Raw genomic sequence first — 15450 nt, 5'->3', positions numbered from 1 at the left:
ATTCCTAACTGCCCCGGGGCAGCCTGCTATTCATCCCCTTTACCCGGTGCTACACACTTCCTAGTATGCCGTGGGGCACCCCTCCGGCCTGTAGACTCCATTTCCCAGCATTCCCCGGAGGAGGCCCTCATCTGGCGATTTCCACTGGGCGCCTCGGAGCTGCGGACTTCCCAGTGTGCATCGGGGCACAGCGACTCCTGGAAGTGGCCAGGGGCAACTTCCGTTTATGGACTCCATTTCCCAGCGCTCCCCGCGACCTGCCCAGCACACCCTGGGGCAGCGCCGTGACGTCAGCACGCCGGGCGGGGACCGGGAGATCCCTGGGGCGGTGGGGCGCCAGCGGCAGTTCCCGGCGGCCCCCGGGGCGGGCGGGCGGGTGGGCGGGTGGTGGCGGCGGTTGGGGCTCGGCGCTCGCTCGCTCGCTGGGCGGGCGGGCGGTGCGATGTCCGGAGAGGATGGCCCGGCGGCTGGCCCGGGGGCGGCGGCGGCGGCTGCCCGGGAGCGGCGACGGGAGCAGCTGCGGCAGTGGGGGGCGCGGGCGGGCGCCGAGCCTGGCCCCGGAGAGCGCCGCGCCCGCACCGTCCGCTTCGAGCGCGCCGCCGAGTTCCTGGCGGCCTGTGCGGGCGGCGACCTGGACGAGGCGCGTCTGATGCTGCGCGCCGCCGACCCTGGCCCCGGCGCCGAGCTCGACCCCGCCGCGCCGCCGCCCGCCCGCGCCGTGCTGGACTCCACCAACGCCGACGGCATCAGCGCCCTGCACCAGGTCAGCGCCCCCCGCCCGGCGTCTCCCGGGGCCAGGTCCACCCTCTGCTGCGCCACCTGGGGCATCCTCCTTCCCCGTTGCCAGTCTCGATCCGCCCCGTCGTTCCTGGCCCTGGGCTTTGCCACCCTATGCTGACACCCCGTCCCAGTCCCCCTTACCATTCCCCTTCGACCACCCCACTTCCGAATTGGAGCCGCTTCAACTGGCCCTGGGCTTAGCCACTCTGTGCTGACCACTCTGCCCCAGGCCTCCTTACCATTCCCCTTCGACCTACTCTCTTCCGCATTGGAGTCGCTTTAACCGGCCCTGGCTTTGGCAGCCTGTGCTGACCCCTGCAGTCCCCCTTACCATCCCTCCCTCGACTTCCCCTCTTCCGATGTTGAGCCTCTCCAGCCGGCCCTGGACTTTGTCTCCTTCCCTGCCCTGCCCTCTCCTGAACCTGAGCCAGCTCCCATAGCTCAGTCTGGTCTATCTGCCTGGCCCTGGCCATTGTCATTTTGCGCTGCCCTCCTCTCGCCCCCGAGTGTCCTTGCTGTGCCGCCTGAACTCTGCCCTCTAACGCTGCCGTCTCTCTCCTGAGTCCGGACCACTTTGAGCTCTACTGGCTTCTGCGCCGCCTCTGGCCCACTGTTTCCCCTTCCCATGCAGGTCCTGCTTTCTCTGACCTGCATTCTCTCCCCTGGGCCTGTGCCGCTTTCTGTCTGCAGCTTGTGGCCTGGGTCACCTCTACGGCTGGCCCAGATCCTTCCCTGCCACCTCCTTCAGGTTCCATCTTCCTCCACTCCCTCTTCCCCTTGCTCTCTGCTGTGTTGCTGCCCAAGGATGCTCTTTCCGGAGCACTTCCTTCTCGGCGCTGCACCACGTGATGTCCTCTGAGCGGATCCTCCCCTTGTCTGGGTCCTCTCCGGGCATCTCTCCTCTCTAACCCAACCCCATGCCGTCTTCACTCGCTGGGTTCCCTTTTCCTTCTCCTTCTGGGGCCTGTGCCATCTCTCGTTTCTTAGGATGGCCTTCTCCGACGGATGTCTCTCCTTTGCGTCCCCGCCTCCCCTTCTTGTAGGCCTGCATCATCACCGTTTTTTCTGGACAACCCCAAAGTACCCCGTCTCCCTGGCTTTAGCCACCTCTCCATCCTCTTGCTTTCTTTGCCTGGACACCCCGTTCTCCTGTGGATTTGGGTCACCTCTCACTCCTTTTATTTGGGCAGCTCCCCTACCCCCCTTACCTCTCTAGTCTGTGCTCGCTCTTCCAGCCCCCTGTCATGGCATGTTCCAGGGGTCCCAGAGCTCAGCTAGTCTTCTTCCTCCAACCCGGGCCCCTATATCCACTTCAGGACAGCATGTTTGCTTCCTCCAGGGATCCTGTGTTCCCGAGCTGGGACCACCTTATATTCCTAGGGCCGGTTAATGTGGCTCTGGTTCTGGGTACTTTTATCTGTCCCCTCCACCCCACAGTGGGGCCACTAGGGACAGGATTGGTGACAGAAAAGCCCCATCCTTAGGCCTCCTCCTTCCTAGTCTCCTGATATTGGGTCTAACCCCCACCTCCTGTTGAGCAGATTCCTTATCTGGTGACACACCCCCATTTCCTGAAGCCATCTCTCTCCTTGCCAGAACCTCTAAGGTTTGCTTACGATGGAGCCAGAGAGGATCCTGGGAGGGAGAGCTTGGCAGGGGGTGGGAGGGAAGTGGGGGATGTGTGACCTGCCCGGTTCTCAGTGGCCACCCTGCGCTACCCTCTCCCAGAACCTGAGCTGCTCTGACGCGGCCGTCTGGTGCGTTTCACTGATCCTGGTGCTGCAGCTTCCTCACACTTCCCAAGAGGAGAAGCAGTTTGGAAAAACAAAATCAGAATAAGTTGGTCCTGAGTTCTAACTTTGGCTCTTCACCTTTCTAGTCCCGAATTTATATTGTTCCTCCGTGCGTCAGTTTTACCTGTGAGATAAGGCCAGTAGCCAGCCCTGTCCTGGCAGGGCTGTGGTGAGGAGGGGGATGTCCGTGTGGAAAACTCCCTTTGTGAGAATGGTGCGTCCTAGGTGTTCACCAGGTCGTGGCTGCCTCTACCCCCTTTCTCTTTCTCCATCCTTCTTTCCTTAAAGAGTCCCCAGTGCTATCTGGGACATATTCCTCCGCCGAGAGCAGGGTCCCGCTTCCCTAAGGCCCTGCTCTGGGCTTCTGGGTTTGAGTCCTTGGCAAGCCCAGGAGAGGCGCTCAGGCTTCCCTGTCCCCCTTTCTCGTCCCTGGCTCTCCTGCCCCTTCCCTACGGGGGTTCCTGGCTCTGCTCTTCAGACTGAGCCCCGTTCCCCTGCATCCCCGTTCCCCTGCATCCCCCTTCCCCTGCATCCCCCAGAGGCCCCAGGCCACCTACTTGGCCTGGACCCCACGAGAGGCCACCCCAGCCCTGTCTACCAGGCTGCCTTTTGGATGGATTCTCCTCCCACTGTGGGGTGACTGCTTGGCAAACTCACTCTTCGGGGTATACCAGGAGGCCTGGAGGATTGGGGTGGGCTGGGGTTCAGAGAGGAGGGATTCCCTTCTCAGGTTACATGGCCAACAAGCAGGGGAGCTGGGTTTGGGTCAGTTCTGGGTGTGGGGTGACCAGCTTATGCTGTTTGCCCAGGACAGCCTAGTTTTAGCGCTGAAACCCTCAGTCCTAGGAAAACAGGGACGGTTGGTCACTGTCTCTGGGTGATTCTTGATTCCCGGCCAGTTTCTCCACCTGGGGCTGTGTTTCTCGTCCTGCATCCTTCTCCAGGCAGGTCCCCAAGCATCGCCCCCCTGCTGTGGCTGTTCCCAAGTTCTTAGGGTACCCCACGTGGGTTTATCAACCACTTGGTGAGGCTGGTACCCTGCCCCCATTCCTGCCCCCCAATTGCCTTAGTGGCTAGAGTAGGAGGGGCTGGAGCCAGGATTCTTAGGGCTGAACAGAGAAGAGCTGGGGCCCTGGGCTCCTGGGTCTGAGGGAGGAGGGGCCGGGGCCTGGACTCCTGGGTCTGAGGGTGGAGGGACTGGGGGCCTGGACTCCTGGGTCCGAGGGAGGAGGGGCTGGGGCCTGGACTCCTGAGTCTGAGGGAGGAGGGGCTGGGGCCTGGACTCCTGGGTCTGAGGGAGGAGGGGCTGGGGCCTGGACTCCTGGGTCTGAGGGTGGAGGGACTGGGGGCCTGGACTCCTGGGTCCGAGGGAGGAGGGACTGGGGCCTGGACTCCTGGGTCTGAGGGAGGAGGGGCTGGGGGCCTGGACTTCTGGGTCTTAGGGAGGAGGGGCTGGGCCTGGACCCCTGGGTCTGAATGGGGAGAGGCTGGGGGCCTGGACTCCTTCATCTGAGGGCGGAAGGGCTGGGGCCTGGCCTCCTGGGTTGAGTGGGGGAGGGGCTTGGACTGGCCTCCTGGGTTGAATGGGGAGGGGTTGGGCCTGGACTCTGGAGTCCCTGGTGCCCAGGCCTCAGGCATCTTTCACAGGGATGCCTGTACTGGGCAGGTCCTTGAAAGGGAAAGGCCCATTGCTCTCCTTGCCCCCCTCCCCTATCGCCATGACAACTGGGTGGAAATAAACGAGCCGAGTTCATCCCGTTCCCAGGGCACGTGCGGCCCCTTCACAGCCCGAGTTTCCATGACCTCATGCTCTTGGCCCTCGTAGCTCCCTCCCGCCTCCTCCAGATGGGCAGCTTTGGAGAGGTGAGGGACTTGGGGGTTAATTTATCCCGTGGATCTAGGAGTTTAGCTTCACTCCTCCCTCAGCTCCAGTTCAGGTCCCGGAGCCCACCCAGTGTCCACAAGGCCTGGGGCAAGTCCCTCCTCCGAACCCCTGGACTTCGGCTTTTGTCCCCCCAAGTTTTGGACCCCTAAGGGAAGAATGAGAAACGGTGGCCCGTGTCAGCCCCTGGCCGCAGGGCCCCGTGCAGAGGGGGCCTCAGTGAACTGGAGTGTGACAGCCTGGGGCCCAGGCACACAGGTGTGCAGCTGTCTCACCCCTCTGGGAGTCCCGCCCAGGCCCCTGAGTCTGTCCCAGCACAGGGTGGCCTTCCTCCACCCTGCATAGCCCTGGGCCCATGGCTTCGTTCCTGCAGAGTATCTGCTGGGGTGGTTTCCAGGCTTGACCCGTGGAAGGACCTGGCTGGGTTTAAGGCAGGAGGGGCTGGGGGCCAGGACTCCTGGCTCTGAAGGAGGAGGGGCTGGAACCTCTTCCCTAGTCTGAGCACTGGAAGCGCCACCTGTGGGCGGTGACGGGGGTTTTGCTGTGTCTAACAAGTACCATGTGGGGTTCCCGCACCCAGATGAGAAGCCCCATCGCTTCCCCGTTCACTTCCTGTTTGCAGGTAGCCAGGAGTCCTTTTGTGGTTTCCACTGAGCACTGAAGGCCTGGCCGACCTGACCACTGGGCAACCAGGCGTATCTTAAACAGCCAGTGGCCAGAGGCTGTTGGGTCATTTTCCCCACTGTCCTAGCACCGTGTCCCTGGATCTGTTTTCGTGGCTCCCTCTGGAGTCCCGACTTGCTGGGACACCGTGGCTGGGGTAGGTGCGGCTGACGGCTGTTTCCCACCCCCAGGCCTGCATTGATGAGAACCTGGAGGTGGTGCGCTTCTTGGTGGAGCAGGGCGCCACTGTGAACCAGGCAGACAACGAGGGCTGGACGCCACTGCACGTGGCCGCCTCCTGTGGCTACCTAGATATCGCCAGGTGAGGCAAGGGAGGGCCGGGCAGGACCTGGTCGGGGTGGGGGCCTGGACCCTCAGCCCTGACCAGCCCCCACCCCCAGGTACCTCCTGAGCCACGGGGCCAACATCGCCGCCGTCAACAGTGACGGGGACCTGCCCCTGGACCTGGCTGAGTCGGACGCCATGGAGGGGCTGCTGAAGGCAGAGATCGCCCGCCGAGGTGGGCTCTGGTGTGCTGTGTGTGGGGTGGGGGACACCTCCTCACCCGTGGTCTCCAGGCTGAGAGCTTTAGAGGCGGCCTGGGCACCGAGGCTGACCCTGCTTCCTAGGATTGTCTTTCTTTGTGCCTCAGTTTCCTCACCTGTGAAATGGGGGTGTAGGGGCCTGCCTCCAGGATTGCTTGGAGCCCAGCAGACGCACAGGATGAGAACTCAAACCCCTACCAACTGGGATTGTCAATCCCCCTGAGTAACTGAGGGGATTGGAATGCCGGGGCGGGGTGGGTGGGTGGAGGGACTCACCCAGGAGTGCGTTAGGTAGGATTGCTGGAACCCTGCCGCAGGTCTTTCTGGGAGGGGATGCGTTTACTTGGGGGGGGAGTAGGGGCATGTAGGGGTTGCCAGGGACTGGTCTCCCTGTCCTCTGAGACTCATGGTACCCCAGGAGCCTTCATATGGGGTCCAGGAGCCCCTGAAACTGTGTCTGGCCAGGTTCATTTTTCTAGGGAAGGGGTGTTGCTTCTAGCAGGTGTGTGATGGCCACACAGGATCCCTGGGTCCCCAGCATGTCTTCTAAAGTCCTGGGCTTGCCTCCCAGCTCTGCCTGTGACTGGTGACTCCAGGCACGTCCCTGAAGCTCGCTTCCCTGATTTCCTAAAACAGGACCACCGGTGCCGCTTCATGGGGTGGTCGTCAGGGTCTGGCTGGGTTGGGGTGGAAGGGTGTGAGCATGGTTCCCGGCAGGCTCCAGGGGACCGTGTGGAAGGAAAGGGAGACTGACGAGGAAATGAGATACCGACAGCCTCCGAGACTTCTGACGGGGCTGTCCTGACGGGGCCGCTGGCCAGGCTGAAAAAGGATAGGATTCCGCGTGGGTTCAGGGGGCCACGAGAGCCATGCGGGAGGACTAGCTAGTGGGACACGTGGCGGTGGAGATCTGAGGTTCGGGAGCCCCTCTTTGGTTGAAATGGGGAGTGGGTCAAATCAGCCCTGGGCCTGGATTCTGTCTCCTTCCTCCTCCAACTTTTTATTTTGGGAACGCTTCAGATTTACAGAAAAGTTGAAGCAATAGCATGTGACTACCCATATGACTTTCACTAAGATTCGCCAGTGCTTTTTCTTTTTTGTTTTTGTTTTTTAGACAGCTTTTTGAGATGTAATTCACCTACCCTACAATTCACCCAAAGTGCACACTTCAGTGCTTTTTAGTATATTCACAGGGTTGGGCATTCATGACCACATTGATTGTAGAACATTTTCATCATCCCCCAGTGAAACCCTGCAACCGCTTAGCCATCACCCCCAACCATGCACCACCCCCCCCACCACGAAGCCCTCTCTGCCTTCTGTCTCTGTGGATTTGCTGTTTTGTACACTTCACACAAAGGGAATCATACAGTATAGAATCATCAGCTTTTAACTTTTTGATAGATTTGTGTTCCTTCTCTCTGTCCCTCCCTTGCAATCTCTTCCCAGGTATAGACATAAACACATTTTTTCCTATCCTTTCTCCTCCTGTTTTTTCCCTCCATCTCTCCCTTCCTTTCTTACCACCCCACCCCTGCCTTTCCATTCCTGAGCCTTTTTTTTTTTTTTTTGAAACAGAGTTTCACTTTTTGCCCAGGCTGGAGTGCAATGGCATGATTTCGGCTCACTGCAACCTCCACCTCCTGGGTTCAAGCGATTCTCCTGCCTCAGCTTCTGGGTAGCTGAGATTACAGGCATGCGCCAGCATGCCCAGCTAATTTTGCATTTTTAATAGAGATGGGGTTTCACCATGTTGACCAGGCTGGTCTCCAACTCCTGACCTCAGGCGATCTGCTGGCCTCGGCCTCCCAAAGTGCTGGGATTACAGGCGTGAGCCCGGCCATTTTGAGACTGTGTTGCAGGCATTGTACATCTTCGCCTGATGCACAGCAGGTATCTCCTGCCACAAGGAAAACCTCCTGCAGAACCACAGTAGGGGTGCAACACGCTACCCCCTGTGTTGACCTTGATGCTACACTCTTACCCACTGCACTAACCTTGATGCTACACTCTCACCCACCGCACCAACCTCGGTGCTACACTCTCACCCACCGCACCAACCTCGATGCTACACTCTCACCCACCGCACCAACCTCGATGCTACACTATCACCCACCGCACCAACCTTGATGCTACACTGTTGCCTGCGTTTGTCCTTGACATTCTTTGTAGCCTCTCCCGCTCTGGTTCAGGGCCCAGCTAGGGATCCAGATCTGGGTGATTTAGGCTCCCTCTGTCGGATCAGTCCTCCTTTTCCCTTGGACCCCAGGGAGGCTGGGAATGGCCTCCAGGGGGTCTGTGAACTTTCTGACATTGTATTTTCCTGCAGAAATTGCTCATAACTTGCATCAGCTTCTCAGAGGGGGCCATGCTTCTTCCCTCCCGTGGGGTGAGGAGAAGGCTGGGAGGGAGGGATACGTTGGTGGGGGATATTGGCTTGTAGGATCAGCCAGGAATTAAGACCACTGGGGCCACTGGAAAGACCCTCAGCCGCACTGCTTGGGGTGGGACTCTGCGGCCCCAAATCAGAAGGCGTCTGCCTGTGACACCCGGCTCCACACAGGAGCCTCAGAGGGGCTGCAGTGCGCAGGACCTGGGTCACAGGCTGCACCCCAGCTCTAAGGAGGGTGGGGGCTTTTGCGCCCCCTGCAGGACACGCCCACATGATGCAGAATTCCCCGAGGTGCTGGCATCCAGACTGGCTCTGGCCATAGTGTGGCCCTGGCAGCCACTCACAGGCAGGGCTGGGAGAGAAGACAGACCGGCCTCAGGCACGACCATCCCCTTCGCTGTCCCTGGCTTACTTGCTGTTTTCCTCTCTCTGGGTCTGGGGTTCAGTGAGAGCACGTGATCTGCTCAGCCAGTCACCTCGTGGCCTGGAGCCACCGCTCCCTCCAACACCGCGAAGTCCTCTGGCCCAGTCGACTCAGGGGCCGAATCGGGCATGACTCTTTGCAAGAACCAAAACCTGTTCCTCCTGGCTCAGGCCGGAAAAGGCCATTTGAGGCCTGGCACAGTGGCTCAGACCTGTAAGCCCAGCACTTTGGGAGGCCAAGATGGGAGGATCTCTTGAGCCCAGGAGTTTGAGACCAGCTTGGGAAACCTAGTGAGAACCCATCTCTATAAAACAAAACACATTAGCCAGGCGTGGGAATGCACGTGCGCTCCCAGCTACTCAGTAGGCTGAGGTGAGAAGATTGCTTGAGCCTGGGAGGTGGAAGATGCAGTGAACCACGGTCACTCCAGCCTGGGGGCAAGACCCTGTCTCAACCAAATAAACCAAAACAGAAAAGGCAATTTATATACCCATGTTCATAGCATTGTTCACAATAGCCCAGAGGTAGGAGCAACCTAGTGCCCGTCATCAAATGAATGGAAAATCAACATGTGGCCCATCCATGCGGTGGGACATGATTCAGTCTTCATCCCAGCACTTAGGGAGGCCAAGGCGGGCGGATCACCTGAGGTCGGGAGTTTGAGGCCAACCTGACCGACATGGAGAAACCCTGTCTCTACTAAAAATACAAAATTAGCTGGGGGTGGTGGCACATCCCTGTAACCTCAGCTGCTCAGGAGGCTGAGGCGGGAGAATCGCTCGAACCTGGGAGGTGGAGGTTGTGGTGAGCCAAGATCATGCCACTGCACTCTAGCCTGAGCAACAAGAGGAAACTGTGTCTCAAAACAAAAAACAAAACAAGACAAAACAAAAAACACACAATGTAGATGTATCTTGAGGACATTATGCTAAGTGAAAAGTGAAAATAAGCCAGTCACAGAAGGACAATTACTGTCTGATTCCACGTCTGTGAGGTACCCAGAATAGTCAAAATAGTGGAGACAGACAGTAGAATGGCTGTAGTCAGGGACTGGGAGGAGTGGGGAGAATAGGAAGTAGTTTAGTGGGTACACATTTTTTAAAATGATTTTTATATTTTTTGTGGAGACGGGGTTTCACCACGTTGCCCAGGCTAGTCTGGAACTCTTGAGCTCAAGTGATCCACACCCACCTTGGCCTCCCAAAGTGCTGGGATTGCAGGTGTGAGCCATTGTCCCTGACCTAGGGTACACGATTTTAATTTTGCAAGATGAAAAAATTCTGGAGATTGGTTGCACAATAACCAATTGTGACTACTTAATGCCACTGAATTGGGGTTAAAATGGTAAATTTTAGGCTGGGCGTGGTGGCTCAGGCCTGTAATCCAGCACTTTGGGAGGCCGAGGTGGGCAGATCACCTGAGGTCAGGAGTTTGAGACCAGCCTGGCCAACATGGTGAAACCCTGTCTCTGCTGAAAATATAAAAGTTAGCCGGGCATAGCGATGTACACCTATAGTCCCAGCTACTCGGGAGGCTGAGGCAGGAGAATTGCTTGAACCCAGGAGATGGAGGTTGCAGTGAGCTGAGATCTCACCACTGCACTCCAGCCTGGGCAACAGAGCAAGACTCAGCATCTCAAAAAAAAAAAAAAAAAAAAAGATGGTAAATTTTATACTGTGTGTATTTTACCACATTTTTTTCACTCTGAGATGAATTTTCTTTATTTTTATTTTTATTTTTTATTTTTTTAATTTATACTTTAAGTTCTATGGTACATGTGTACAACGTGCAGGTTTGTTACATATGTATACATGTGCCATGTTGGTGTGCTGCACCCATTAACTCGTCATTTACATTAGGTATATCTCCTAATGCTGTCCCTCCCCCCACCCCACGACAGGCCCCAGTGTGTGATGTTCCCCTTCCTGTGTCCAAGTGTTCTCATTGTTCAATTCCCACCTATGAGTGAAAACATGCAGTGTTTGGTTTTCTGTCCTTGCGATAGTTTGCTGAGTGATGGTTTCCAGCTTCATCCATGTCCCTACAAAGGACATGAACTCATCCTTTTTTATGGCTGCATAGTATTCCATGGTGTATATGTGCCACATTTTCTTAATCCAGTCTATCATTGATGGACATTCGGGTTGGTTCCAAGTCTTTGCTGTTGTGAAAAACAGCAGCAATGGAGTTTCACTCTTGTTGCTCAGGCTGGAGTGCAGTGGCATGGTCTTGACTCACTGCAACCTCTGCCTCCCGGGTTCAAGCGAGTCTCCTGCCTCAGCCTTCCAAGTAAGTGGGATTACAAGCACCCGCCACCATGCCCAGCTAATTTTTGTATTTTTAGTAGAGATGGGGTTTCACCATGTTGGCCAGGTTGGTTTTGAACTCCTGACCTCAGCTGATCCACCCGTCTCGGCCCCCCAAAGTGCTGGGATTACAGGCGTGAGTCACCGTGCCCGGTCACATTTTCTTTTTTTAAAGGCAGTCTATGGCCTTATGTAGCTGAAGTCCATATGGGCTTTAGGCATAGTTTGATCCAGGGGCACAAGTGAAGTCCAGAGCATCTGTCTATCACTCTGCTGAACTCTGTTGGCTTCACTCTTAGGCAGGTTGTCTCCGTGAGGCACTCAGCATGGGTCCTACTGCAGGCCCATATCACAGCCAAAACACAGCACCTCTTGCCCTGTGCGTGATGCTCACTGGGCCACCTTGGTCAGATGGCAGCTCCTGAGCCCATCACTGTTGCAAAGGTGACAGGAAGGCCTGGTGATGTGCGCACCCTGGAGCCAGGCTATGGGCCCGGCCACACTGAAACCATATGGGGCAAAGTGTGGGTGAGGAAAGTCAAGATGAGGTCACAGGGGAAGGGAGAATGGATTTTTGTAGGCCCAAGCAGCAGCTGTGCTGCAGGGACGCCCAAGCAGCAGCTGTGCTGCAGGGACACCCAGCAGCACCATGTCCTACGCAGAAGGGACCCTCCCTGGCCACTTTGCACAGGGGCATGGAACTGGCGGGAAGAAGACATGATGTGTTTTTGAAACATTTGAAGCCAGCTCACTTGGAATTCTAGCATCCAAGTCAGCTGGAAGAGGGGGAGTTACCCTTGGAGGCAGGCGGAATCGACCATTGGATAGCTCCAAGTGCTGACAAGGGCGGACACGGGAGCTGATTTCTGCCTGGTGGGAAAGGTGATGATTCCAGCTACTTTGGGAAGTGGTTGGTCGGCATGGATTATAGCCGAAGGCCCCAGCTTTGCCTTGTTCTAGCAGTTCCACTCCTGGGCAGCCCGAGAGAGGCCTTCCCAACCATGGGCAGACGTTCATCTGCCCATTGTTTGCAGTAGTAAGAGGTCGGAGCCCACACCAAAGAGGATGGATCAATCACTAAACTCTAAATGAGTGATCTAAGCAGGGGTCAGCAAACTTTCTCTGTAAAGGGCTAGACAATGAATGTTTCAGGTGTTGTGGGACACACCATGCCTGGCACCACTATTCCACCAGTGCTGTGAAGTGGGAGACTGCCAGGGATGGTGTGTGAATGAATGGGAATGACTGTGTTCCATCCCACGTTTATTGACAAAAATCGCCTTTCAGAATAGGCAAATCCGCAGGGACAGAAAGATTGCTGGGTGCAAGGGGCTGGCGGAGAGGGAGGTCTGAGAAGTGACTCTTTTTTTTTTTTTTTTTAATACGGGATCTCACTCTGCCTCCCAGGCTGGAGTGCGGTGGAGTGATAATGGCTCACTGCAGCCTTGACCTCCTGGGCCCAAGTGATCCTCCCATCTCAGCCTCCCAAGTAGCTGAGACCATAGGTGTGCACCACCATGCCCAGCTAATTTTATTTTTCTAGAGACAGGGTCTCCCTATGTTGCTCAGGCTGTTCTCAAACTAGTGGGCTCAAGTGATCTCCCATCTTGGCCTCCCAAAGTACTGGGATTACAGGCATGAGCCATGGTGCCTGGCTGGGAGTGACTTCTTCTTGGATACAGTATCCATTTGGGATCATGAAAAAGCTCAGGAAGTAGATAGTGGTGATGGTTGCATAATATTGGAGGTATCCTAAATGCCACTGAATTGTGCACTTTAAAACAGGGAAGTTGGTAAATTTTATGTTGTTTATTTTACCACCACCACCACAACAAAAGATAAAGAAAACACAACAGGTGGTCAACACGCACAAGCTATAGCTTTCTGACCCCTGGGCAAGGGCTCTGTCTACAGATACAGATCTCAGCAACATGTTGAACACAAGAAGCAAATTGCAGAAGGATGTGCAGCAGACATGCAGAGGGCGCTGACTGTGGTTGAATAAAAAGCCAGTCACCCTCCCTTCCCCTCCCTGAATTGAGACCCATTCGGCTATAATAGGATTGAACAGTTGGTGACTCCTTTAAAGAAATGACACAGCCAGGTGTGGTGGCTCATGCCGGTAATCCCAGCGCTTTGGGAGGCCAAGGCAGGAGGATCCCTTGAGCCTGGGAATTTGAGGCTTCAGTGAGCCATAATTGCACCACTGTACTCCAGCCTGGGTGACAGTGTGAGGTCCTGTCTCAAAAAAAAAAAAGGGTCAGATGCGGTGGCTCCTGCCTGTAATTCCAGCACTTTGGGAGGCCGAGGCGGGTGGATCATGAGGTCAGGAGTTCAAGACCAGCCTGACCAACATGATGAAACCCTATCTCTATTAAAAATACAAAAGTTAGCTGGGTGTGGTGGCGTGTGCCTGTAATCCCAGCTACTCAAGAAGCTGAGGCAGGAGAACCGCTTGAACCTGGGAGGCAGAAGTTGCAGTGAGCCAAGATCGTGCCACTGCACTCCAGCCTGGGTGACAGAGTGAGACCATATATATATATATGGCCTAAAGTTTACTGAGCAAATCCAGTGCTCAATTACATCTAACTTTTCCTGTCACTACCAATATAATTTTTTTTTTTTTTTTGGAGACGGAGTCTCACTCTATCACCCAGGCTGGAGTGCAGTGGTGCAATCTCACTGCAACTTCCGCCTCCAAGATTCAAGAGATCCTTCCGCCTCAGCCTCCCAAGTAACCGGGATTACAGGCATAAGTCACCATGCTGAGCTAATTTTGGTATTTTTAGAAGAGACACGGTTTCAACACGTTGGGTAGGCTGGTCTCGAACTCTTGACCTCAGGTGATCTGCCCACCTTGGTCTCCCAAAGTGTTGGGATTACAGGCATGAGCCGTTGTGCCACCCCCCAATATAATCTTAATCCAGCATCTTCATACATTTTATCACCATTACCACTTCTGTCTATATATGTTACATATATAGGAGAGATATATGTATAGGTTTTATATATATAGGATATGTGTATATATAGGTGTTATATATATAGGAGATGCATATATATAGGTTTTATATATAATATAAATATTTTTTATATTTACATTTTTGTATGTGTATTTTGTATGTGTGTGTGTGTATATATATATATATATATATTTTTTTTTTTTTTTTTTAAGACAGAGTCTCACTGTGTTGCCCAGGCTGGAGTGCAGTGGCGTGATCTCAGCTCACTGCAACCTCCAACTCCCGGGTTCAAGCGATTCTCCTGCCTCAGCCTCCCAAGTAGCTGGGACTACAGCCACCTGCCACCACACCTGGCTAAATTTTTTTTTTTTTTGCAATTTTAGTAGAGATGGGGTTTCACTGTGTTGGCCAGGCTGGTCTTGAAGTCCTGAGCTCGTGATCCACCTGCCTTGGCCTCTCAAAGTTGCTGGGATTACAGGCATGAGCCACTGCACCTGGCCATGGTTTTATATTAAAAATAATAAAAATATGGTGAATTTCTGGTTGAAATGGGGAAAGGCCTGTGATCTCCATTTTCCCAGTGCTTAGCGCTGACTCAGAGACCCTGAGTGGGACACACGACTGCATGGAGTACAGTTGGGAAACAACTGGGCTAGTCTGGGCCTCCTGAGTCTCAGAGGGGAGCAGGGGGAAGAGCTCTGGGCAAGTCACTGGGCTGAACCCTGGCCAGCCCAGTGTATGACCCTGGGTATTCCAGGTCACGGGGTGTGAGTCCTACCTCGTGCCTCTTATCCTCCTAGGTGTGGACGTGGAGGCAGCCAAGCGGGCAGAAGAGGAATTGCTCCTTCATGACACGAGGTGCTGGCTGAATGGGGGCGCCATGCCAGAGGCCCGGCACCCCCGCACAGGTGCCTCTGCCCTGCACGTGGCTGCTGCCAAGGGCTACATTGAGGTGATGAGGTGAGTTGGGCCAGTCTGTTCCATCTTGCTGTCTTATACCTTCCTGTGGATCTTGTCCTTTCCCTTTCTTTTTAAATGTATGTACCGAAGGCTATGTATTTCCCTCTAAATACAGCCTTAGCTGTACCCACAAGTTTTGATGTGCAGTCTTTTTTTTATTGTCATTCAGTGTAAAATATTTCCCAATTTGTAATCTTTTATTATTTATTTATTTTGAGACAGGGTCTTGCTATGTCACCCAGGCTGGAGTGCAGTGGCACAGTCGTGGCTCACTGCAGCCTCAAACTCCCCAGGCTCAGGTGATCCTCCTACCTCAGCCTCCTGAATAGTGGGGACTACAGACGCACACCACCATGCCCCGCTAATTTTTGTAGAGTTGGGGTTTCACCATGTGGCCCAGGCTTGTCTCGAACTCCTGGGCTCAAGTGATCCGCCTACCTCAGCCTCCCAAAGTGCTGGGATTACAGGTGTAAGCCACTGTGCTTGGCCTAATTTCAAAATATATAGGACTTCTAGTCATCATTTTGTTACTATTTTCCTGGCTTAATTGCATTGTGGTCAGAGAATGGGTTCCATATGATTCTAGCTTTTGAAATGTATCGTTTTACCTTATATACCCCAGTACATGTAAGTTGGAAAAGAATGGTGTCATCAGGTACAGTGTTCTCTGTAGGTTATTAGGTCAACCTTGTAATCATGCTGTTTTATTTGTAGTGCTTTATCTTTAGTGATATTTCACCCA

At 54.9% G+C, this 15450-nt stretch overlaps 1 protein-coding gene across 5 annotated transcripts in view; it reads left to right on the top strand.

The window, feature by feature from the left end:
- Positions 1-354: 354 nt before the first annotated feature.
- Positions 355-15450, top strand: part of PPP1R12C (protein phosphatase 1 regulatory subunit 12C) — a 32418-nt gene continuing 17322 nt past the window's right edge. For 4 of the 5 annotated variants that reach the window (XM_055370572.2, XM_055370570.2, XM_055370571.2 and 1 more), the window contains exons 1-4: positions 356-763; positions 5310-5440; positions 5520-5638; positions 14549-14708. In XM_055370572.2, the coding sequence (XP_055226547.1) occupies positions 443-763; positions 5310-5440; positions 5520-5638; positions 14549-14708 (731 nt within the window). In that variant the 5' untranslated portion in view covers positions 356-442. Of the gene's footprint in view, positions 764-5309; positions 5441-5519; positions 5639-14548; positions 14709-15450 lie in introns of all 5 variants that reach the window. The other variant, XR_008673974.2, reaches the window with a different exon arrangement.

This window comes from Gorilla gorilla, chromosome 20, assembly GCF_029281585.2.
Source record: "Gorilla gorilla gorilla isolate KB3781 chromosome 20, NHGRI_mGorGor1-v2.1_pri, whole genome shotgun sequence".
Classification (NCBI taxonomy): Eukaryota; Metazoa; Chordata; class Mammalia; order Primates; family Hominidae; genus Gorilla; species Gorilla gorilla.
The sequence above is the reverse complement of the archived record's forward strand: the minus strand, read 5'-3'. Positions and strand labels throughout refer to the sequence as shown.